Raw genomic sequence first — 26,855 nt, 5'->3', positions numbered from 1 at the left:
GACAAATGCACATGCAATCTTAATCTCTGCATATGAAACATTGTCCGGCATACAGTACATAAATACAATTGAATTTGTAAATCATTATGTCTAGTGACGTCTTATCATAAATTTCATGTTTTCATTGACCATATTTGCTAATGGCAAAACAAGCACACACACTCTTACTGCCGCCATGACCATAACACGAGATGCGCAGTAAAGCAGTGGGCATGTAAAGGGAAGTAACTGCTTGCTATATCGGATCACATTATTTTTAGTATTACAGCATTTCACTCACTGCCGGGGTCATGTGTTCAAGACGCAAAATATTTAACGATGTATATTTGGGTGTGTGTGTGTGTGTGTGTGGGGGGGGGGGGGGGGGGGGGGGTGAAAAAGGAATAAAAACGAAATGTGAGTTGGACTTTATGATGATGCAGGCGGTTCCTAAGAACCAACACATTTTCTTTAGCCCTATACAAATAAGAAGAACATATTAGAGGTTAATGTGGGATAAAAGCAACAAAGTGAGTGAGTGAGTGAGTGAGTGAGTGAGTGAGTGAGTGAGTGAGTGAGTGAGTGAGTGAGTGAGTGAGTGAGTGAGTGAGTGAGTGAGTGAGTGAGTGAGTTGGGTTAATGCTATCCACTACACCACGGAGGTGATCCTGGAACATGTAAACATTTAGGACGAACTATTCAGCACTACATAGGAGTGAGTGAGTTGGGTTTAACGCCGCTTTTAACAGTATTCCAGTATTTAATGTGGGAGGAACGCCCGAAGTGAGGCAGGTCTCAGACGTTTACCACTTCGGTGAAACCCACGAGCACGGGTATGGTGCTGACAAACCTAGAAACATAATCAGTGCGAACAGGGATTCGAACCCATAAATCATAGGTTTCTGGCGTGCCCAAGGGACTCAACTCTGCACAGAGAATCGCGGCGTCTTAGACGACTGGGCCATACATGCCCCTCCAGAAGCAGTGAGACAGACTGCAGAACATTAATCTTTGACACATGAATTGTGATTGGAAGATGTAATATTATCATAAATAGGATCGTAACACCCTTTGTAATTGGATGTTTTCATAACTTCCTTTTCCTCACTGATTATAATGGCGGATGTTAACATATTGGACAAATTCTTGGAGGTTGCATTCAATGACTATTGGTCACAAAAGACATATTACACACCTGAAAATAAGTGACAACTTCAAATAGGACAAACAAAAACATATTTCATGTAATTGAATTAAAGAAAAAGTGGTTCGAGACCTTTTGTACATTGTTACTGACATGTGCGAAGCTGTGAAATACCTGCCACCGCACTGAGCTCTGTACTTACTAGAGTATTGTAAGCAGTCTGGTTGGCCGATCCAGCAAACTTGAGACTGAGCGCCATGCATGCCCCGGCAACTATGTTACAGTAAGCTTGGCTGCAAAAACACATACACAGAGTAACAGCAGCAGTAGAAGCACCTTCAACCCATCACACACTGGAACGTGCTGGAGCAGTAGTAGTATCGGGTAGCTCTACTTAGCACTTGTATTACCAGAAGGGCATTATCCAGGCCTATCAACTCTGAATGAAGAAGCCTGATTCTCTTGGATACAGAAAACAAGTGATCCAGGATAACTTATCTGGCTTGTTTACTAGATATACAACTAGAGATTCTGATTTTGTTATCTACTTTTTATTTTGTACTCATCCTTCTGAAAGTGTACTTGCCCAACAATCCAACTGTATTTGCCCCGCCACCCACAAAAAAATTTGACAGGTCACCATCGGCAACCAGTCGTTTACATCAACAAAATTAGCGACGTATTGATTACCTCCCTTGGTAAACTGGTTTCAGTGCAAGACACATGCGCAACACTATAATTTGTTGATAAACACAAAGCCTATTACTTGATGATATAAGTGACATAGTATTTCATAGTTGTTTGCGAGTACACGTTATGAAAAGATATTATATCTTTATGTTTCGTCACAAATTCCAATAACTGTGATAAATAATAAAATGTATTAGTCACTGAAAATAATTAAGAAAATTGATTTTTCAATCATAAACACGGGGCTTTATTGTTATAACCAGAAGTCTGCTACTAAGAACAGAACAAATTTTCAAACAAGGTTTATTTTCACAACCGACAAATAAAATATATTAAGTCTGTCACGAATACTTCATGGTCCTTGGCCCACAAATCTATCACTGTGATAAATCACACTTAAGCTTTTATTAACAAGTACATGTAGATGTCACTTTGTACAAATTCATTGCTTTTCAAGCTATTTTGGTTATTTTCAAGGCTTTTTAAAATTGACTTTAAAAATCATTTAAACCAAGGCTTTTCAAAAGGGACCTTAAAAATTCAAGGCCATTTCAAACCTGTACGAACAATGCAGGAAAACATCTCAGGGACCCTCACCAGGGCACAGGGAGGGGAGGCCAGGGACAAAACAATGATTTTTTATTCTTTGTGAACAGAATAAGCTGATCAAGAATGACTACCTCATTGTTTCAAAGTCAATGAAAATATCCTCTTCTTCCACTGTTTGATTCTTCTTAAAGGCATACTTCTTTACAATCTGAAGACATAAACATTACATTCCCTATAAAAACAGTATCATCATTCCCCAAAGGGTTGATGAATCAACATGTAAGTATCTGTAAACATTCTGCTTAATGTCAGGTTAGTATTGACTTCCACTTAGTGTGAGTTTCAGTTCCATCCCTGTTACAGTGCATGACGGCCAATCTGTGGGAATGTTGGATCTTGTTTGTTGTTTAGCGCAACACTCAGCAATATTCCAGCTATATGACAGTAATATGTAAAAAATCAAGTATGGACCAGACAATCCAGTGATTGACATCATGAGCATCAATCTACATAATTGGGATCGATGACATGCATCAACCAAGTCAGTGAGCCAAAGTCGCCTCTTACGGCAAGCATGGGTTGCTGAAGACCTATGCTCTTCCCAGATGTTCACGGGTCTGGAATGTTGGAGGTTCAATAATTCAAGGTTGATTCAACAGCCTGTCTAAAAGAAGCTTGACTTATCTCATAGACCTTGTGCCATGATAAAGTTATTGTCAACACTGAATGATACATGACAGTGTGGATATACCTTGTTTTGAGGAACAGTCTAACAATTCTCTTGTCCACCATTTGTAAAGGTTTTCTATAGTTACGTATGCTTGTGATTTCTCAGGGATGTGTACCAAATGCAGTTGCTTGTAAAATGTACGAATGTCAAATTGTGCTCTTCACAGTTTATGAATTGGCCAATGTGTGTGCATGCATGTTCGTTGTTTAACATTGCTCTGAGAAATATTCCAGCAATATGACGGTGGCCTGTAAATAAACAAGTCTGGACCAGACAATCCTGTGATTGATATCGCGAGCAACGACCAATGCCGTTGGGTACGATGATACACCACTAAATCACCAAGTGTGAGTGATTGAGTTTGGTTTTACTCCGCTTTTAGCAATATTCAAGCAGTATCGATGACATGAATCAACCAAGTCAGTTAGCCTGACCGACCGATCCCGTTAGTCCCCTCTTACGACAATCATAGTCATCTTTTACGGGAAGCATGAGTTGCTGAAGACCTATTCTACCCTGAATCTTCACGGGTCATCTTTATAGTATAAAAAAATATGTATCTGTACTTCAGGATAGAACTTTGAGAAGATCTTTGTGTAAATTACATATATCATTACATAATTTTAATGTTAATAATCTCAGAAAGAAAAATGTACAAGATAAAGAAAGTAGTTTATGCCGTTATTGTAATGAAAGCTATGCTGAGGATGAGTTTCATGTACTTCTCATTTGTAAATATTATCAGTTTCTTAGAAATAGATACCTCCCTATGATTTCAACTATGTACAAAGATGAACAACTGATGAAAAATTTGTTGAACTCCCGAAATGCTAATACTATATCATCTCTGTCAATATTCCTGAAGAAGATTTTTGAAATTTGTAGAATTTTCCTATTCGGAATATTCTATAAGTAATACGTTACCACTGTTATACCGAGGCTGTTGTCTCCCACAACTGCTGCTATAGCGAAATCTACCACAGAGATCTCAATTACCTCATGCAGCACGTGCGTAGCCACCTAGCTGCCATGTGACACCCTTCACTCTTGTCTCCTGCGAGAGCAAGTGCTCGGGGGACGGACGGGCGGGCAGCAGCCCAGTGGTAACGTATTACTTATAGAATATTCCGAATAGGAAAATTCTACAAATTACATTAAGTAATACGTTACCACTGTTATACCGAGGCTGACTACCACAGTAGGCGGTGGGGAGCACCTACAACCCGAATCCTGACTGCTAGCGTTCCTTCCGACCAGCGGAAGTAAACACCAAGGCGGAAGCACTCGATGCGCATGCACCTAGCTAGGCGTTACCCTAATAGGAATACCAAAGCACTGTCATGCGCATACCGTAAGGCTCAATCGTCATTGCCAAAACGATTGGTGACTCCAAACGGCCCCACTGGATAGGTATTTCATCGCCGCAGCGGATGAGAACACTGTATCCGCGTGAGCTAAATCTTAGATCAGGTTAAACAGTCGAAAAGAGGGAAATTAATTTCCTTCAGACCGTATATCCCAGAGCAAGCCTACTTAAAGTATGCATTAGGCGCGTGACCTAATTCCAGTATTCGTAAGCATGTATCGCAAGGTTGGAATACACGACAGACAATTAAATGCATAATTGTCAAAATACAAATAAGGACAAAACACACAAAAAGCCGCCTCACCTATGGTGTGAGTGCGCTGGTTTGCAGGACCCCCACTCCTGTACCCACAGCGTGGGAACATTGGAGACGACCCAGATTGACCACCGTGCAAGGACTGACGACTGCGGAGTTTGAAATTGCGCTGGACACACCCCCTAGATGACCGCTTGTGCCGCGATCAGCGGCCCAAGACGGTGCACCCCCTCCACGTCTTCATCAGAAACCTTTCTGAGGTAATGATTGGCAAAAACCGAGTCAGAACGCCAGTAACAACCTCGTAATATTCTGTGAACAGAGATATTCGAGTGTAGGGCAAATGTTGCCGCTAGCGCCCTGATCTCGTGCGGGTTTGACCCCGCTACCGGTAACCCCCGAGACCGGTACGCCAGATTGATGACAGAACGAAGCCACAACGCAATCGAGTTGCGAGTTATGTCAACCGTGCGATTAGGGTTACACGATATGAACAGACGGTCACGCCCTTGTCTACGTTCATTCGAAGCCTTAAGATAATACTTAAGGGCCCTAACCGGACACAGCGCTCTGTCCTCAGTATCAGCAGGATGTAAGATTTCTTTGAGTGATCTTACAGTGAATTCTCTCTCCTTTTGCCCGACTCTCTGATTCTTGGCGACGAAGCCCATGAGCAGGCCCAGGCGGACCGCTCCTTCGTCACCCCTATCGAATCGTACCTTGGCGACATCGAGTGCATGAATTTCGGATACACGTGCCGCCGTGGCAAAGGAGAGGAGAAATGCTGTCCAAGTCACATGCCGGAACGAAGCACTATGCAAGGGTTCATACGGAGCTTCCGTAAGTGATTGCAACACTAGGGAAAGATCCCAGGCCGGTGCCCGAAGGCGGCCCTTCTTAAGATCGTGCTGTTTGAAACCCTTGATAATACCCCGTATCACCGGCTCTTTGGAGAGACTGGTACCCATAGCAACGTCCCGTACCGTAGCAACGGACGAGACATAGTTGGCAATGGAACCCCCGGAGAGTTTCCGGGTCTCTCGCAAGTGAGACATGAAACGAGCAATATCCTGCACAGATACCTTATCTGGCGAATGAATGTGATGTTTACAACACCACTTCGTGAAAATAACCCAACGTGCATTATACACCTTCTGGGTAGAATCACGATGCATACTAACGTATGACGCTCGGTGACAACATCCACGCGTGCAGATTGAACTGCCCTGCGTTTGGATGAAGCTGACGGGTGTGAGGGTGGATCAAGAGATCCGGTCTCACAGGCAGTGGGAGTGGCGACTGCGTGACCTGGGTCAGCAAGTCGGGGTACCACGATCTGTTCGGCCACATGGGCGCGATCAGTAACATTCGACAGCGAACTCCTCGAAGCCGGCTTAGAATGTGTGGTATCAACGCTGTCGGCGGGTAAGCATAAGCGTCCAAGCCCGTCCAGTCTAACGCGAGACCATCGTGATCGATGGCCCTCGGGTCCGGGACTGGTGATACAAACAACGGGAGTTGATTGTTGAACCGCGTTGCGAACAGGTCGACCATCGGACGACCCAAACGTTCGCACAGCCACTGAAACACTACTGGGTTCAGCATCCACTCTGTGGGGCTCGGATCCCGAGGCCTCGATAGAGCATCGGCCAGTACGTTCCGCACACCTGGGATGTGACGGGCGCGTATCTGGCACGGGACACTGTCCACCAGAGCGTAAAACTCGAACGTGAGATCGAGCAGCGAGTGACTGTGGGTTCCCCCCAGTTTGTTCACATAGGACACTACCGTCGTGTTGTCGGTCGCCAGCATGAGCCGGGCGTCGACGAGACGATGCTTCCAGTGATTGACTGCGTTGATCACTGCCTTGAACTCGAGACAATTGATGTGAAGACCTAGTTCGTCTACGCACCACAGCCCCGAGCTCACCTCCCCCTCTAGATGGGCGCCCCAGCCCACTAGAGAGGCGTCTGTATACAGGTTCAACGTGGCCCGGTAGGGCCGCATAGAGACTCCTGATAAGACATTGTAAGGGACCGTCCACCACTCCAGATGCGGTCGGAGCCGATCCGGGAGGGCAACGGTCGCACTGTTCACCTCCGTTGCTAACAACTGGATTAAAAACCGTTGCAGCGGGCGGAGTTGGAGACGACCCCGTACGGTGCAGTCCTGGGCTGATACAAGTAGCCCTAACAGCTGTTCCCAAAAGTGAACAGTCTGTTGCACCGCTAAGACTTTGGCAATCATCGCCTGAATTTTGTGCCACCGGTCTGGGGGGACAAATAGGCGATGGGACACCGTGTTGAACCGACCTCCGATGAACTGCAAGTTCTGAGAAGGGGTTTGCTCCAAGAGCCGACGTGCGAAAACGAGATGGCGTGACAGGGTGTCCGACATTCGATTTGCTACTAGCGAGTCGTCCAGGTACGCGAAGTACCGGACACCCCTCCGGTGGAGGAACCCCACTATGGGGGTGGTTAACCGGGTGAACAGCCAGGGAGCGGACGAAAGACCGAATGGGAGTACAACCCACTCGTAGTGCCTGCCTTGAAAGACAAACCTGAGATACCTGTGATGATCCGAGTGAATCGGAACATGCAGATAAGCATCCTTCAGGTCGATCAAAGCTAGCCAGTCGGCCGGCATGATCAGTGCTTTCAGGTCCGTCAAGCTCAACATTCTGAACTTGGGCGGCTTGCGCAGGTAGAACTCGTTGAACGATTTCAAGTTGTGAATCATTCTGAGTTCGGCACTGTCCTTCTTGGGAACGAGAAATATCCTGGAGTAAAACCCCGGTGTTATTTCTGGTAGAGCTAACTCCCGAACTGCCCTCTTCTCCACCAACCTGCCGATGGCATCGGCGAGGAAGGGAAGATCGGTTTCCGAATAGAAACCTGCCGACGGGGCAACGGTGAGCGGCGGATTCGCTTTGAGATCGAGCCGATAGCCGTACCGAATCGTGTTGACCACCCACGGGTCGTCGAACACTTGTTCCCAATTCTCCCAGTAAGTCTGGAGTCTGGCTCCCACTGGGGAAAGAGAGGGGGGCCGGACGGGCTGCGGCAGGCGCAACTGTCCAGGGCCGTGTGACTCGGGTTCGCCTACGGGCCAACCGAAGTTGGCGCTGTCGGCATACGAACCCCTCCAATGAGAGTCACCTGGAGGGGCCCTTGCCGTCCTTAGACCACTTGGGCTTCCCCCAGTTCCCCTTCTTCCCGCGAAAGGGCTGCTGAGAACCCTTACCGGAGCCCTCAGAGCGGGGCTTCTTCCCGGAGGAAGAAGGACCCGACCCCTTAGGCCTGCCGGACACAGCAACCTGGGGCGCGCTCCGCTTCGGAGCGGCACCCAGGCGCCTATGCAAGGACCCCACAAGATCCAGTGTGTGCCGAGAGGCCTCGGCAGACACAGCGGCCTGTTGTTCCTTCAGAACCCCAGGGACCTTGTTATTAAACAGGGTCCGAGCAGACCAAGGCTGCGAAAGGAGCACCTCCTGATTGGCAGCGTCCAACCCTGAAGCAACCAGATACGACTGGCGCCGAAGAAAATGGCACGTGCCGGAAACAAAGGCCGAAGCCCCGGCAACGTACTCCAGGGAAGCATTCAAACCGAGCAAGCAGTTGTAAATGCGCTGGTCACGGTCCGTGGGAGAACCTTCGACCAGACTGGCCGCCGCAGCCAGGTATGTGTCTCCGTGAGACATAGCCAGCATGGAGTGTCGAGCGAGGGTGTCCAGCTGTTGCAGGGTACCTTGCGGTACCGTGGCAACCGGTGGAGCACGGACCCCCAAACGCTCCACATGGGCTTCCGCAGAAGGACCAGCCTCGGGAAAGGCAAGGTCATGAACTGGGAAAGACCCTTTTCTCCACGACGGGGGAGGTAACGGGAGACCCCGACCGGAGGCAGCCGTGAAGGCTTTCTCCAAAGACGGCTTAATCCCGCGCAGCAAGGTTGATGCCGGGAAAGCCTTGTCGGACGACTCGTCGTATACCTCGGAGGAACCCACGGAACCGTGGATACCCCGCGGTATCGGCAGGGGCTTTGGCATGTCCTCGAAGAGGTCATACACCATGGCCACGCGGTCCTTAACCGATAGCGGAAGCAATGGTTCGGGGGAAGGACCGGTAACCACGGCAGCCGGCGCCGTACCGGTGGACCCCGCATCCGAACCCGCGGCCACCGAAGAGGCCGGGGACGGAACAGCCAGCGGCCTATCTTGTGATAAGGCCGCCAGCTTGGAGTCCACAATTTGCGACAACAATGCGGCGACGGAAGCCCCAGACAGCCCGAGGGCCGCAAGGGGATCCGAGGGCCGCAAGGGGATCCGCCGCAGCCGACAAGGAGGTGCCCGCACGGGGGCCCCGACCGGACGAACCGGCCACCACAGGGGTGGAAACGGACTGCGCGCACAGCCGGTACCGCTCAAACTCCGCAGGTCCCAGACCTTCGCACAGGGTGCACCGGGTTTCCTCGCAAGGAACCCTGCACCGCGGGCAACGATCGTGGGGATCCCGGGACAACAAAAACTTTCTGCACACCCCACAACTCCGAGGAGCAGGGGTAGAGGGGGTGGAGACAGGGGACATATCCATGTCAGACATTGATTGTTTTCTAGAAACAAAGAACAAAACATGGTTACAACGCACGCACCACAATGATTCACAAACGAACATTTTCACAAGAAAATAAACGAGCAATGTGAACATATAACATACACATATAACTTTTACTAAAGAAATAAGTTATGTTAACCCCCAAAACATACAAGAACAGGGGAAACGTAAAACACAACGTGCATACGCGAACCCCGCAAGTATATAGAAAAAAGGGCGGGAACAATTTTCCATTTGGCGGGAAAATTATAACCAAGCGTAGCTACCGCAACGCCCCATAAAAGCACAGTTTATTAGAGAATAAACGATAATAAATATCACCAAATCTTCAAGGAACGCTTCAGCAGGAGAAAACACGTCTTGCTAAGCAGACGAAGGAGACAAGAGTGAAGGGTGTCACATGGCAGCTAGGTGGCTACGCACGTGCTGCATGAGGTAATTGAGATCTCTGTGGTAGATTTCGCTATAGCAGCAGTTGTGGGAGACAACAGCCTCGGTATAACAGTGGTAACGTATTACTTAATGTAATTAGACGTTAATATTATATGTAAACTTATTATTACCTACAGGTGACTGTACAATGTTGATACAAAAAAAAAGAACACTTCTGTACTATAGGTCATATGGCCTAAAATATTGAATAAACTTCTGTCTGTCTGTCTGTTTATAGTAAGCATCACTGACCTCCGGTATATGGCTGCCAACCCAACTGAGGTTGGGCACAATGGAGTCCCACATCACCAGGCCTCGACTCAGGGTCTGTAATATTGAGACAGATTACTGTTGTGAGAGATCAAGACACCATCCATGATACTGCAATACTCCTTACCACGATTCTCCATTTCTCCTTCTTTAACTTAGGAATTACATGACATCAGTAATTACAAATAAATAGACAAATAAATTACAAATACATTTATGCAAATAAATTATCATTTTCCCTACCTTAAAACATAGATTAAATGTCATCACTTGACATAAATGAAGACTTTCCATGTTACCCTCAATCAAAATATTCTGCTTCACAGATATCTATTAATCTGGGTACCTGATCAATATTTGGTGAAAAAGAAATTATTTGATCAACATTTTATATTGATCAGCACATAATCCTACACATAATCTTACCCTGAGCAACAGGAAGTCCGGGCGGACATGGTCCAACATAAACTGAGTATCCGGTGCTTTCAGCCACTCAGCTACAGCACTGTTAAAAACAACAGTCAAACATCTATTTTGTGGGCATATTTTGATACTTATGATCTTTAAATGTTTATCAAGGTGACTGTTAAACTATTCATATATCAATAATATTATCACAAAATTAACCCAAATACCATGCACATTATCCTGTGAAAGCAAATCAGTATCTTCATCACATTAAAAAAAAAATCAAAACATTCACATCAGAAACAAAAACCAAAACATTCACATCATCAGAAAGAAAAACAAAAAACATTCACATCATCAGAAACACAATAAAAATTCACATCACCAGAAACAAAACAAAAAAACATTTACATCATCAGAAACAAAAATCCAAAACATTCACAACATCAGAAACAAAAAAACCAAAACATTCACATCATCAGAAACAAATATTCAAAACATTCACTTCATCAGAAACAAAAATCAACAACATTCACATCATCAGAAACAAAAAAACAAAACCATTCACAACATCATCAGAAACAAAAAAACAAAAACATTCACAACAATCATCAGTAATCAAAACTACAAATTCATATAATGAAATGACAGGCCAAATCAAATAGTTTCAAATGAACTGCTCTAAAATTCCGAATATCTGACAAGATCCTGAACATAATATTCTTGTGCTAGTGATTTTAAGCATGTGTTTTTTATCAAACAGAGCTACCTGTTGCCGGTGTTGAAGAACAGCATCCCCAGCGCCAGAGTTGCCCCTGGTGCCGTCACATTGACATTCACACTGTCACCCTCCTGCAACATCACATGGGTATCAGATACACTAATACAGTTGAATCTGTCTAAACCAGACTCATGGGAGCCTAGTCCAGTTTAGACAGTGCACAAAATCAGAAAGATCATAGGAGTTAGGAAGGCCCATTGTAGCAACATTTTTTTTATTTACCATTTACACAAAATTGTAAGAAGTAACTCAACCATCGTTTGATAAAATCACATTTTGTGTCAAACATACAAGGCTTAGAAACTGTAAACAGGATTGATCTCAAGTGCTCAGCCAGGATTTTACATACATGGCTTAAGAAACTGTAAACAGGATTGATCTCAAGTGCTCAGCCAGGATTTTACATACATGGCTTAAGAAACTGTAAACAGGATTGATCTCAAGCGCTCAGTCAGGATTTTACATACATGGCTTAAGAAACTGTAAACAGGATTGATCTCAAGTGCTCAGCCAGGATTTTACATACATGGCTTAAGAAACTGTAAACAGGATTGATCTCAAGTGCTCAGCCAGGATTTTACATACATGGCTTAAGAAACTGTAAACAGGATTGATCTCAAGCGCTCAGCCAGGATTTTACATACATGGCTTAAGAAACTGTAAACAGGATTGATCTCAAGTGCTCAGCCAGGATTTTACATACAAGGCTTAAGAAACTGTAAACAGGATTGATCTCAAGTGCTCAGTCAGGATTTTACATACATGGCTTAAGAAACTGTAAACAGGATTGATCTCAAGTGCTCAGCCAGGATTTTACATACATGGCTTAAGAAACTGTAAACAGGATTGATCTCAAGTGCTCAGCCAGGATTTTACATACATGGCTTAAGAAACTGTAAACAGGATTGATCTCAAGCGCTCAGTCAGGATTTTACATACATGGCTTAAGAAACTGTAAACAGGATTGATCTCAAGCGCTCAGTCAGGATTTTACATACATGGCTTAAGAAACTGTAAACAGGATTGATCTCAAGTGCTCAGTCAGCCAGGATTTTACATACATGGTTTAAGAAACTGTAAACAGGATTGATCTCAAGTGCTCAGCCAGGATTTTACGTACATGGCTTAAGAAACTGTAAACAGGATTGATCTCAAGTGCTCAGCCAGGAATTTTGTTGAACACTGATAATTTACACTGCACTTTAATAGTCATGTTTGATAAGAATTGAAAGCTATTAATATAAAATTGTGCGAACATTTACCAGTCATACTACATGTACCACTTGTAGAAAGGATTTGCGTTATTTCTTCATAAGCATGATTATCTGGCTTGGAAACTAAAACAGCCCGAAAATGTTGTTTTTTTGTCACATTCATTTCAGGGTGATCGGCTTAGTAAAGTAAATACATCTGGGCCCTTTTGCACAAAAAGATCTTAGCACTAAGATGGGTAGTATGGGAGTTACAATCATCTTAGCGCTAAGATCGCTTTGTGCAAGTGGGCCCTCACCTAGAACTGGAGCAGTCAGTTTAACAAACAGCGTGATCTTAATGTGGACATACCCATATAAGGTAGCTGGGGGACTTGTATCTATCCTTGTAAGGACCAGGCTGTAACATAACAACAATGTTTTCATGCCTTCATGAACTACTAAGCAGTTATATCAGCAGTTTACTTAAGTAACCAGACATTGGAAATTGAGAATTTTTGATAAACTGTGATATAACATTTATACCTAAAAAGATTATTGAAATTGATAACAATGAACCTCGATATCAGAAAATTTGAAGAAAACCAGAACTATACGTTTTAATAATGACATTTGATTATTAGTGGAAATAGTTTAACGGAAAGAGATCTCACCAAGGGCCTCTTGTGACCGCCCACCATGAAGTGACACAAGATGTCTGCCATGCTGTGGTCGGACAGACCCACCGTCTGTCTCCCCTTCTGTTAACACAGGATTCAGAATTCCTTGTATTAGCCAATGGTATGGGTGATATCACAATGGCACCATCACAATAAGTTCCCAGTGACTGGAGGCACAGTTAGAAATCATATTTTTCAACAGAAATAATATGTGACATTGTTTATCATATGAAACCTGTGATAACTACTTTGGAAACAAAATGGAAATTAAGGTTCATATGACCACACTTAATGCACAGTATGATTCACAACATAAACCCAGGGATTCAGAAGTTAAAAAGGATATAATCAATCGTTTAAAAAGAAAGGGGCAAAATTTCTAAATAAAGTTTAGTGTGAGTTTGGTTTAACGCCGTTTTTAACATTATTCCAGTTATATCACGGCGTATCAGTTTAATGTGGGAGGAAAGCCCGAAGTGATGCAGGTCTCAGATGTTTAGCACTTCGGTGAAACCCACAAGCACGGGCAGGGTGCTGACAAACCTAGAAACATAATTGGGGCAAACCGGGATTCGAACCCACAATCATAGGTTTCTGGCGTGTCCAAGGGACGCAACTCTGCACGGCGAATTGCGGGCGCCTTAGACGACTGGGCCACCCGTGCCCCCAAATAGTTTAGAACTAGCTTGAGGGATCAAATATTATCTTCTTGTTGGCACACTTAATTCCAAATGGGCACAACTAGATATCTTCATGAGTGCCCCCTGGCACACTTGATAAAAAGAACCACTTTTCATACATGAAACGAATACACAATACTCCACCTTGACGTGGGTTCTTAATACACCAATCGGACACGCGCCCCATGTTCTAGCTCTCCCAACCATTATCAAGTCGAGACTTACAGAGTGACTCACAATCACAGGAGTCTGCATGGTTCTTTTATTCTTGAGTATAGTGCGCACCCGAGCGTAATGCGCAACCCCCTCTGGAGAATGCAATATTTTGGAAAAAAAGTTTTTTGAGTATTATGCATGTTTTTGACACCTTTCAGATGCAGTCATCGTATCAAACGTCAACTGAGAACTTGGACAAAACATCATTCTCATGTGTACATTGTGCCACTGTATGAATAAAGGCAACAGCCCATTGAATAAATATAATGCTTTTGGATGTAACGTACGTGTTGAAGATTTAGACAAAGAGTACAAACTGGCTTATGTAACATGTTGTTTTTACTGACCCCAAACATAAGTAGTCCCAGAGCCAGACCAGCTGCCAGAGCATAGGACTCCCTATCCGAACAGTTCTCCATCTCAGGGCCTGGAGGGCGACCTGTCACAAGACAATGAAGGCATGGACAGCAGTTTTCTATACATCAAATATACACATACAATATGCTGCACTTACATACCAGTGCCCCCGCCAGGTGTAGATACCCACCTATATCAGACAGCAGTGCCCCCACCATGCATAGATACCAACCTTTTTTCAGACAGCAGTGCCCCCACCATGCATAGATACCAACCTTTTTTCAGACAACAGTGCCCCCACCATGCATAGATACCAACCTTTTTTCAGACAACAGTGCCCCCACCATGTGAAGATACCCACCTATCTCATACAGCAGTGCCCCCACCAAGCATAGATACCCACCTATCTCAGACAGCAGTGCCCCCCAACCAAGCATAGATACCCACCTATCTCAGACAGCAGTGCCCCCAACCAAGCATAGATACCCACCTTTCTCAGACAGCAGTGCCCCCACCAAGCGTAGATACCCACCTATATCAGACAACAGTGCCCCCACCATGCATAGATACCAACCTTTATTCAGACAACAGTGCCCCCATCATGTGAAGATACCCACCTATCTCAGACAGCAGTGCCCCCACCAAGCGTAGATACCCACCTATATCAGACAACAGTGCCCCCACCATTCATAGATACCAACCTTTATTCAGACAACAGTGCCCCAATCATGCATAGATACCAACCTTTTTTCAGACAACAGTGCCCCCACCATGCATAGATACCAACCTTTTTCAGACAGCAGTACCCCCACCATGTGAAGATACCCACCTATCTCAGACAGCAGTGCCCCCACCAAGCATAGATACCCACCCATATCAGACAGCAGTGCCCCCACCATGTGAAGATACCCACCTATATCAGACAGCAGTTCCCCAAACAAGCATAGATACCAACCTTTTTTCAGACAACAGTGCCCCCACCATGTGAAGATACCCACCTATCTCAGACAACAGTGCCCCCACCAAGCGTACATACCCACCTATATCAGAGAGCAGTGTCCCCCACCATGTGAAGATACCCACCTATCTCAGACAACAGTGTCTCTGCTATGTGTAGATACCCACCTATCCAAAACAACAGTGTCCCCACCAGGTGTAGATACCCACCTATCTCAAACAGCAGTGCCCCCACCATGTATAGATACCAACCTTTTTTCAGACAACAGTGCCCCCACCATGCATAGATACCAACCTATCTCAGACAACAGTGTCCCCACCAGGTGTAGATACCAACTTATCTCAGACAACAGTGTCCCCACCATGCATAGATACCCACCTATCTCAGACAGGAGTGCCCCCACCATGTGAAGATACCCACCTATCTCAGACAGGAGTGCCCCCACCATGTGAAGATACCCACCTATCTCAGACAACAGTGTCCCCACCAGGTGTAGATACCAACTTATCTCAGACAACAGTGCCCCCACCATGTGTAGATACCCACCTATCTCAGACAACAGTGTCCCCACCATGCATAGATACCCACCTATCTCAGACAACAGTGCCCCCACCATGTGTAGATACCCACCTATCTCAGACAACAGTGTCCCCACCATGTGTAGATACCCACCTATCTCAGACAACAGTGTCCCCACCATGTGTAGATACCCACCTATCTCAGACAACAGTGTCCCCACCAGGTGTAGATACCCACCTATCTCAGACAACAGTGTCTCTGCCATGTGTAGATACCCACCTATCTCAGACAACAGTGTCCCCACCAGGTGTAGATACCCACCTATCTCAGACAACAGTGTCTCTGCCATGTGCAGGTGCCCCGTCCCCTGGTAGACAAGGCCGACGCCCAGTATGGCTGCCACCTGGATGTTGTGTGGAATGTTCAGCTCGGTGGATGTAGGTGGGAGCAGGGCTGGCACGTGGATGCTCAGCAGACGAGTGATGGCCATATCCATTGTTCCCTTTCTGACAAAAACACAGAAGGAAAGCTTACATCCTTAGGAACCAACCACTCGATAGTATTTCTGGTTGAGGCAGAACACTTTTACAGTCATTGGATCAAGACAAAGAATATGTTCTTTGACAGGAGCCAGCCATTTGTCTTCTTTAACACATCAGGACATCCAGTATGTCGAGAGAATGGATCAGGCCCAGTGATTTGGTTGATTCTGTGTCCTGTACCTTGACAGTTCATAATATCAATCACTGGTTCATTTGGTCCAGATCCATTTATTTAGAGGCCACACATGCAGTCAGACCATTGCAACAAAAAATTACATGTTTGTCTTCTTCGATTACCCACCCCACCCCACCCCATCCCACCCCACCCCACCCCACCCCACCCCACCCATATCATTCCAGGTACCAAAAGCTTGCATTAGACAACATACAGAACAGAGTTTACTGATGTCACTAACACTTACTTGGCTGCTGCTAAACCAAGAAGTAAACCAATAGTCGTCATCTCATGCCCCTGAAACATAATGTGAAAAATACAGTCCAACTATGGAGGACTACCGGTTTTCCAAAGAAATGAAGTGCTTACATTAATAACCATTTTTCTGGTTTTACCAAAATGAAGGGCAGGTCAGATGTGGAAGAAAACAGCAGTATGCCATCACTAATGTTATTGTGAGTGAGGAGTATGGTTTTACACCCTTTTTGAGCAATATTCCAGCAACATCATGGCGGGGGACACCACAAATGGGCTTCACACACTGTACCCATGTTGGGAATCGAACCCAGGTCTTTGTAGTAACGTGCGAACGCTATAACTGCAAGGCCACCCAAACGCTCGATATTATTGTGAAATATGCTGTAGGAACAAGCAATCTCACAAGAGAGGTGCTGGCACAAACCGGCATTACCTTCGCCGACATGACTTTTGCCAACATTACTTTTGCTAAGTTATTTTCTCCAGTAATTGCAACCAAAAGTGTTCCTATTGTTTGCACCTCAAAGCAGCCAATAACATGTTATCTATTGACATCACCAAGTTATACATCTAAAAAATGCAATGGCAATACATCATAACATGTATGAGAACACATTATAATGCAATCCAAAATTCCAGACACTTCAATAACAGTGGTTGTCCTCACCTTACTGAGGTAGTCATGCACATTGAGGGTGTTGAGATTCACCAGGTGGTTGTTGAGCCCCAGAGCCATCAGGAAGCCAGCATACTCGTTTGACAACTCATTACTCTTGGGCTTATTGTATATAATCCATGTCGATTCAACCTGAAATACAACAAACACAAACATCAATCCAAAGAAAGAAAAAAGAGTATACAGGGAGGATTTTGATGAAGACCTTAATTTTAACACTGTGAATAATATAGGTGAGGTAAGGTAATATGAGGTTTAACGTTGTGTTCAAGATTATTGCACTTAGATAACGCTGAGCCGACCAGTCCTTGTTTTACCCCGTTGCCGAGCACCAGGCAGGGTAACAACAAGTACCATCTTTTAACGTCTTTTGGAATGATGCAGCCAGGTATAGAACCCCCGACATTCCGCCCTCTGCGCAGATGCTCTACTACTAGATAATGGAGGCGGCCTGAATAATATAGTTGGTTGGTTGCTTGTTGTTTAATGCCACACTCTGAAATATTCCAGCTATATGACAGTGGTCTGAAAATAATCAAGTCTGGACCAGACAATCCAGTGATTGACATCATGAGCAACGAAAAACGCAATTGGGACATGATGTCATACATCAACCAAGTCAGCGAGTCTGACCACTCAATCCCGTTAATCGCCTCTTACGACAAGCATAGTCACCTTTTACGGCACGCATGGGTTGCTGAAGACCTATTCTACCCCAGATCTTCACTGGTCCTGAATAATATGGTCAAGCAGGCCCTGAGAGCAAGTGATTTCACTAAGCAACCTCGATTTTGAACATTATCAAATGCACATCCTTAATACAATGGGAACATGTTGCAAACAAGTAAACAGATATAACTGTCATTTGATCTTTGAGGTATTGTTAGCTTTGGTCAGTGACAGATCCAGGGGGGAGTTCCCGGGGTATGACATCCCCCAACCTATTTGAAAACATATGTACCCCAATGAAAAACAAAACAAAACAAAACCACTCATATCAAAGAGATACCAGTGTTCAACCTTGTCTGATGTCAAGTGAAACCCCACTCCAATTCACCCATCCCACCAGATAAATTCCCCCATTGAAGTTAAGTATCAGAAAATGCAACCACCCCATTTGAATACTCCTGGATCCACCTCTTATCTGTGGCTTGCTGTCATCACCTACTTGAGATACGTTGGCTATCCTGAGTCCAGCAGCGACACCGTTGTGGAACTGAGGCCAGGCAGCCATGTTGGCGGGAGTGTCGATGTGTGTGAGATCAACTGTTGTGTTCCTGAAACACAAACATCACATGTATGCATAATTACTTATACAGGCAATGAATAGACAGATAAGCTTTCACAACGCTTATAGCAGTATCAGAGCAGAGTCTTTGAAGTATATATCCTTAACAATGGTAACAAAATAGACATCTGAAACCAAGTATATTTATGACCAGCAAATAACTATTCATAACTGTGTGTTCGTCTAAACTAATGCCGGTTTTTCAGTGCTAGCAAACTGAAATTCCATGCATAGTTGAGCATGGATACCCCACTCAGACACAGTAGACACAGACAAAGTGCCTCTATGATATGGGTCATTGCTCATGCTATCAACCACTAGTCGACTATTATTCCCAGGCTGATATGATATACTGTATTTGCCTTTATAAGACAGCTATGCGATAAATCGCAAAGAACAGTGAACAACCAAGCTTGGTTTATGTCACGATAAAACATTGTTCTATCATGATCTCATTTCTGGAGATTTGAATATGCGCTTGCTCGTATATTGCACATCAATATTTATTAAAGTGGAGTGTATAGTGAGTTGTTAACCATAGATGTAGCTGGGCAACACAGTTAACCATGAGGGCCGAACAATCGCAGGAGAGATATGACGATCAGTATTTGGAGAAAAGGTACAGGAAATTGACGTGAGGATTGTGAGAATATGCAGGAAATGCCCACCTGTGCATAAAATGGACTTGTCTGACATTGCCGAGGTCAGATTCTATTGAGGGAGTCATCATTATTTAAATAAGGGTAAATATTTTTAAAGCTTGTACATTTTATGATCATCCTTTAAGAGGCTGTACATAAGGTTGATATCTCATATAAGAAATGAACAACCCGTGGTCATTGTTTATCATACAATAAAAACTGCAGGGAGAATAAACCACTCAGGTCGGCGCCCCTCATAGTTTATTCTCCCTGCAGTGTTTTATTGCACGATAAACAACTCCCACTCATTGTTTATTTCTTAAATATTAAGTGCTCACTCACCAACTTCTAGACCCATATTATATGTCCCATATTAAGCCAAAATCAACACGACTTTCCATATTTTTTAGTGTACTTTGCCGATATTTTTTTACAGAAGAAGCAGTTGTGTGGAGGACTATATACAATGTGTGTCATGCAGGTTTACCTTGGTGGAGCTCTCCCTGTGAGACAGAGCTTGGGGATAGGGAGAGTCTCTGTCGGAAGGGGCTGGTATGTTGACAAGGTGAACATTCCCCTGAAAAACACCAGCCATCATAAGGCCTCACAGACAACAAACATGGATGTCATACATCTTTCACATGAGCAAAAAACATAAATTTATCTTCCACAAGGAACCCTTTTCAAACTGGGGCTGTGATCCAAGGCCAATTGCCTCTGTCTTACCTAGGTCTAAACATTGTATCTGGCATGTTAAGTGCCCTGAGTGAAACTATGATAATATCTCTTTCAATTGCATGCTGCATACAAATCTTGAACCACCACATTTAAGGCATCTTAAACCATTTCATGGCAAATGATAACTTGCCAAAGTTAAAAGTAAGACCAAATGAACATTCAAACAGACTTATAAAGACATTTTCACTTTATTTTATTGTCAAAATGGTTCCATTTGTACATCCAAACTCACTACTAAAATATTCAAGTCCACACACCATAGATTCAACAATATTTATCAATCAATTAACAACATAATGTCTACTACATGACCGCCTTGAGCATGAAAACAGCATAAACAATTGAAACTTACTTGTGTTATCTATGGCTGCCAAATTCAAGCCCTATCCCAGGCATTTTGTTGAATTTGAAGGTACATGTATTTTTAAGGCAGTATACCTCTTCTATGTCAAAAGGTCTATGATAACTAATAAAATGTCAAAGTGGTGTCTAGGGACTTAAATCAAACTTGCTCAGACTGTTTACCCCCCTGAGTCCCCTTCAGTTGCAAACAAACAGACATGTTGTCTTCTCACCTTCCTGTAGGGAGTGACATTGTCCTGATACAGATAGCCAGAAGGTGTCTCTCTTGCTCTTCAATGAAGTCGTGGTCACTGAAACAGGAGATATATTGGAACCATACTTCCTCAGTGACAGTTCAGTTGGACCTGTTATTATTATAGGTGAACATGAATGAGGTTGCTACCCAAATATAGGCTTGAGTCTTGTGAAATTATCTGATTTCAAGCACAAATTTGGTGTAACTTCTAAACTAATCAAGTTCTGTCTTCGAATTTAGGAGGGTCCACGGTTCTTGAAGTCTTTCCTTTGGTTGAATCTAGGGACATCCTAAAATGTTAACTTTTACTACTTGGGTTATGAAAAGGATCCCATAGCTATCACACTTAATTTCAAACACTGAGGATGATTCAAAACATTTCCTTCACTGTACAGAACATGTAAATTCATGGACAAAGAAACTACTGTGTTCTGATGTATTTTCCGTTACAAGACTGCATCATTGCACACAACAGTCAGCTTAGGAACTTGCTCGGCAATATAGCTAGCAGACTAGCATGAATGTCGAGGGCAGAGAGTACATCAGGCTGTTGTACACACCTAACTTCTGGCCTCTGTACTAGGGCAATCCTGGCCGGCCTGGCTGACTGCAGTAGTCTCCGGACTTCCTGGACCCGCAAGTCGTCACTGAACCGCAGCTTCAGCAGCTGCAACACACAGACACACATCATCTCACTGTCTCATCACAACTGGGGCTTCAGTTTGCGAACATATTGAATCTTAGGGTCAGACTCGGTGACTTGTGTGTCATTGTATCCCTGACGTCATGTAATGTTTTGTTTGAGATATTAATCACTGTCATATATCCTAAATATTGCTGATTGCAGCATTAAACAACATACTCATCAAAACAGTTCTCACATAACTCTTTCGGTGTCAGTGTAGTGAAAGACACCTACATTCATAATGGGAATATTGTAAGATTTGGACCAAAACAAGCACAAAGCTTTCTACACAGCACCATGTGGGGAACTGAACTCTGAATATTCAACATGACAAGCAAACACTTCTACCAATAGGCTATGCCATTTCCTCAGATATAAAACAACATTATTAGCTGTCAATTAAAAGTTCAGGCAATATTGCTGCAATGTACCAACACAGTATCAACCATTTCATGAAGAAGAGCAAAGAGGCAGGTGTCTATCAATTGTAACAAACCTTTGCATGTAGTACTTCAGAAATATCATGACAGCCTGCTTTTGGTCAAGCCTGGAGCAGGGAAAGCCATGACCGTCAGGTTCAACCAAAATGTGGTGACAACAGATGGTAGCAACTGTGCTATACCTCATCTGTTGATCTGCCAGAAGTCATCCATCCAACCATACTCTGCCTCTCTGATCCCAAAACCTAATTCAAGCTGTTTTCTCAGGCATTGGTTCACTTCTACCCAAGCACACAACAGACTTGTCAGTATTGACCCTATTCAATAGGAGTGAAATGATACATTGGTGCACCGGTGCATCGTCAGTTTTCATGTGATGATACAATACATCATACGTTTTCTGTATCGATACAAGGCAATACCCTTGCTGAAATATATTACTTACCACTCGTTTAATGACCTCTGGTGTTTTTGTCAGTCAGATATAGCAAAATGTGTAGTGATTAGGGTTTCAAGTTCAATACTTATAATAGCGGCTTCGAACATGTGTCTGCAGCTAGCTTTTCCTTTTGAACCTGCTCTGAAATATTGTCAAGAAGTTTCCATGCGATTTGACATGAATATGTGTATTTGGATACCTATCGTATCTTGACCTGTGTATCGTGATACGTATCATATCGTGACCTATGTCACGTGATACTTATCACATCGTGACTCTGCTGAATTGCTTCACCCCTACTGTTGACCAGTCACCTCCTCGTCCATGTGCTCCATCCCATCCTCCTCCTCCTTGCTGCCTTTCCCTTGGGGTGAGGACGGAGTGGAAAGGCTGCCCTGAGGGGGGCGAGGCTTCTGATTCTGGGCAGACATCAACTGTGCCAGGTCTTGTCGACCAATCATGATGTATGCTGCTTCTGGCCAATCAGATGGAGGGTTACATCTGCAGTGTAGGATGGCCTCTCGAAATGGAAGGGCAACACCCACTGGTAGACACTCCAGGTCTTTTTGCAATATGCCTGTGGAGAGAAACACGCACACATATCACATGACCTGTTCCCTTTAGTGAATATTAAATACAGCTTCCTTGTTTCAAAGAGCTCTTTTGTAAATCAAAACTAGTAGAGCAAAATCAAATGCACGGTGTTCATATCAATGCTTTGTAAAGTAACTGAGTTGTGTACCAACAGGAAACTGATTTTCCTGATCTTCAGACATCAGCTCTCTCATATCCCTGTGTTTGTGTCTGTTGCTGAATGCCCCAATCGGCAATATTCCAGCGGCCTGTATTTTTTGGTTTTTTTTTGTTTAACGCCGCACTCAGCAATATTCCAGCTATATGACGGCGGTCTGTAAAATAATCAAGTCTGGACCAAACAATCCAGTGATTGATATCATGAGCATCAATCCAACAATTGGGATCGATGACATGTATCTACCAAGTCAGCGAGCCTGACCTACCGATCCCATTAGTCGCCTTTTACGACAAGCATAGTCGCCTTTTACGGCAGGTATGGGTGGCTGAAGACCTATTCTACCCTGGAATCTTCACGGGTCCCAGCGGCCTGTAAATAATCGAGTCTGGACCAGACAATCTAGTGTCTGATAGATGTGATTACCGATCCATGCAATCAGGGCATTTTGACCCACCATCAACCAAGTGACGAAGCCTGACCACCCAATCTATTATTCGCTTCTTATGACCAGCATAGATTGCTAGGGACCAATTCTAGCCCAGAATGCCAATGGGTGTTTCATATCCCTACAAGTGCAGAAGCAATTGCAAAATGTTTGTTTGTTTGAACTGAACTGTGTGCGTGTGCTCTTGTACCAGTACCGACTAATGTCAGTTTTATAGCTCTCTAGCGAGATACTATGCTGCAGACTAAAATGGATATCCCACTCTGACACAGTTTAATGACTCCGAGCTGACCAGTTCATATTTTATTTCCTAACTACCAAGTGCCAGGCAAGGTAGCAACAACTACCATCTGATACGAAGCTGCCAGGAATCGAGCCACTGACCTTCTACTCTCCATGCAGACACTCTATCCACTAGATCACGGGGCGTTTTCTTACAATATGTAGGACAAGGAACAAGACAACACTTACCCATCTCAGACATAGTGAGTATGAGCCGCTCTGAGACATCGATGTGAGGGTAGGTCTGGAAGCTTTGAGACATGGATAGGTCCGCCGTAGGTGCTCGGTGACCTACAACAGTCGATCTTTCATCAACATCAATGTTTCTTCCAGTAGCTCTGTCACAATACATTTTCAAATTTGAAAACTCTTGCATGGACCCATTTAGCAACATGTTGGGAAGATGTTCTCGTAAAATCTCCAGAGAAAGTGATAGAAACTTTGCAGAAACTCATTATTATGCATCATTGCCATGTTGTGTCTGTTACATGTATGTTTCTTTGCTTGTCGCTAACACTGCACTCAGCAATATTCCAGCCATATAATGGCTGCCTGTAAATTATCGAAAATGGATCTAACAATCCCGTGAGCGATATTGTGAGCAATGAAAAACAATGTCATGGTTCGAGGACACACTATCAACCAAGTCAATGAGACTGATCCATTTGGTCACTTTTTACAACCAGCATAGGATGCTTAGGACCTATTCTAACCCGGAATCCTCATAGGGTTCATATATGTCATTGGATTCTAGTTATACCTGCTGGGGCAATTTTCTTGAGACATTTCTCCATGGCCTGCTCTGTCAAGAGATCTTTGTTCAGCAGTATAGCATATAGCTGAAAAACAGAAGGAGCTGTGTTGATAGTACTAACATATAACCATGATAACATGATATAATATATTATTTTAAAATAACAACCTCAGAATGTGTATTGTTTTATGCTTCCAGCAATATCACAAGGATCTGCCAGCAAACCATTGGTTGGCAGGCAGAACAACGATCCATATTATCACTACATGAGTGAGTGAATGAGTGAGTTGGGTTTTAACGCCGCTTTTAACATTATTTCAGTTATATCACGGCGTGTCAGCTTAATGTGGGAGGAAAGCCCGAAGTGATGCAGGTCTCAGACGTTTAGCACTTCGGTGAGACCCTCGAGCACGGGTATGGTGCTGACAAGCCTAGAAACATAATCGGGGCGAATGGCGCCAAACCCACAATAATAGATTTCTGGCGTGCCCAAGGGACACAACTCTGCACAGCGAATCGCGGCGCCTTAGACGACTGGGCCACCCGTGCCCCCTATCTGTGCATCAAACACACAATCCATACGGTCATACACTGTCACAATCCTCAATCAGACCCATATAATAGTCTCCCTCTTGACAAGACAATGCATGCTTCTCTACTGTCAGCAAACACTGAAAATACTGACTGTGACGACATTCCTAATGTTGTTGCAGACGGTGGGGATGTAGGGCAGAGGTGTCCAGTCCTGGCCGCGCAGGTAGTAGTAGATCCATTGCTGGACGCTGGGCACCTGTCGGGGGAACACGGAGGGGTACTGCATCTTCCGAAGGTCATCTGATGCAACACATAGTGACAGTCAGTCATGTTGCACATATTAATGACAATCACATTCCTTACAAGGCAGTCGTATTCTACTTAATGACAATCAGATTCTACATAAAGACTATCATATTCTTCATAATTCTGTATCAAATTCCTTCTAACACGATCACATTCATTATGAAGACAATCATAGTCCACATGAACAATCAAACTCCACATGTGAAAACAGTCACATTCCATAAAACAATAAATCATCTTCCATATAAACACATTCACATTCTCCATAAACACAATCACTTTCCAAAAATTAATCAATCACATTCTACGTAAAGACAATTACATTCCACATAAAAACAATCACATTCCACATAATAACCAACATAGACTACACAAAGACAATCACATTCTACATAAACACAATCACATTCTACATGAACACAATCATATTCTACATGAACACAATCATATTCTACATAAACACAATCACATTCGACATAAATGCAACAACTGCTTTAAGATAAAATTAATACTATCTTTTTCTCTGAAAGCAGGATCAACACAACTATTTGGCAGGAAAATGCATCATTTCACAAAAGGTAGGGGAGGTGTTCTTGCTTGCAAACTATTTTTTTTATTTTGACACATTTATGTGTCTGGCATTCATTGCAAGTAACACAGTCATAGAGCAGCATGTAGTGGAGACTTACCCTCTGTGATCTGGCTGATGTCGTCAGAAGCATCGTACAAGCCAGGGAAGTCACGACAATAGTAGTCTGTGTACGCCAAGCACTTCAGATCACTGTCAAAACATACCCTTTGATGAACCATTGTGTAAGTTGTTAAGATCAGCATTGTTTAATGCACATCAGGTATTTACAAAATTACACAAGCTTGCATGTCCAAGTAGAGGTGAGGTGAAATGGGGTTTGTGTTTGTGTGGCTGCTTGTACTTGTCCGGACTGATGCCGATTTATAGTTCTAGCTCACTGAGATACCATGCCGCAGTTTAACATGAATACCCCACTCAGACACAGTATACTGACTCCGAGCCGACCAGTCCTTGTTTTAGCCCCTTAATGCTGAGCGCCAGACAGGGTAACAACAAGTACCATCTTTTAACATCTTTTGGTATGATGCGGCCGGGGATCGAACCCCGGACCTTCCGCTCTCCGGGCGGACGATCTACCACTAGACCACGGAGGCGGTCATGTCCAAGTAGAGAACATGGAAGCCCCTACGTAATGAAGTCACCACTTCAATCATACATCACTTTTTTTCAAAATTACACAAGCTTGCATGTCCTTCGATAGGAATTGGTGCTAATCTTTTAGTCCTTGCAAAACTGCCCTTTAGTTAAGGTATTATAAGGACAAGTAGAAATTTGCCATTTTTAATGGTTTTGCTATATGTTATAATGGACTAGCGGACTAAAACTGCTGTCCAAGTAGTGAAGAAGGAAGCCTCTATGTAATGAAATCAGCACTTCAGTCATCCATTTCTTAC

At 43.9% G+C, this 26,855-nt stretch overlaps 1 protein-coding gene across 1 annotated transcript in view; it reads right to left on the bottom strand.

The window, feature by feature from the left end:
- LOC124144203 (anaphase-promoting complex subunit 1-like) overlaps nucleotides 1-26,855 on the bottom strand; it is a 69,898-nt gene that overhangs the window by 22,626 nt on the left and 20,417 nt on the right. Inside the window, exons 21-40 of the mRNA XM_048390103.1 lie at nucleotides 26,060-26,151; nucleotides 25,216-25,364; nucleotides 24,537-24,615; nucleotides 23,966-24,067; nucleotides 22,610-22,872; nucleotides 21,292-21,398; nucleotides 20,709-20,786; nucleotides 19,883-19,972; nucleotides 18,635-18,743; nucleotides 17,458-17,598; nucleotides 16,780-16,829; nucleotides 16,137-16,321; nucleotides 14,329-14,420; nucleotides 13,080-13,166; nucleotides 12,779-12,826; nucleotides 11,204-11,286; nucleotides 10,453-10,531; nucleotides 10,009-10,083; nucleotides 2,494-2,570; nucleotides 1,326-1,416 (exon numbers count right to left, since the gene is read on the bottom strand). Of these exons, the coding sequence (XP_048246060.1) occupies nucleotides 1,326-1,416; nucleotides 2,494-2,570; nucleotides 10,009-10,083; nucleotides 10,453-10,531; nucleotides 11,204-11,286; nucleotides 12,779-12,826; nucleotides 13,080-13,166; nucleotides 14,329-14,420; nucleotides 16,137-16,321; nucleotides 16,780-16,829; nucleotides 17,458-17,598; nucleotides 18,635-18,743; nucleotides 19,883-19,972; nucleotides 20,709-20,786; nucleotides 21,292-21,398; nucleotides 22,610-22,872; nucleotides 23,966-24,067; nucleotides 24,537-24,615; nucleotides 25,216-25,364; nucleotides 26,060-26,151 (2,077 nt within the window). The remainder of the gene's footprint in view (nucleotides 1-1,325; nucleotides 1,417-2,493; nucleotides 2,571-10,008; nucleotides 10,084-10,452; nucleotides 10,532-11,203; nucleotides 11,287-12,778; nucleotides 12,827-13,079; nucleotides 13,167-14,328; nucleotides 14,421-16,136; nucleotides 16,322-16,779; nucleotides 16,830-17,457; nucleotides 17,599-18,634; nucleotides 18,744-19,882; nucleotides 19,973-20,708; nucleotides 20,787-21,291; nucleotides 21,399-22,609; nucleotides 22,873-23,965; nucleotides 24,068-24,536; nucleotides 24,616-25,215; nucleotides 25,365-26,059; nucleotides 26,152-26,855) is intronic.

The sequence above is a fragment of the Haliotis rufescens genome, unplaced genomic scaffold (genome assembly GCF_023055435.1).
Source record: "Haliotis rufescens isolate VD_foot unplaced genomic scaffold, xgHalRufe1.0.p SCAF_82, whole genome shotgun sequence".
Lineage (NCBI taxonomy): Eukaryota > Metazoa > Mollusca > Gastropoda > Lepetellida > Haliotidae > Haliotis > Haliotis rufescens.
Note: the sequence above shows the minus strand (reverse complement) of the source record. Positions and strands in the feature narration are given on the sequence as shown.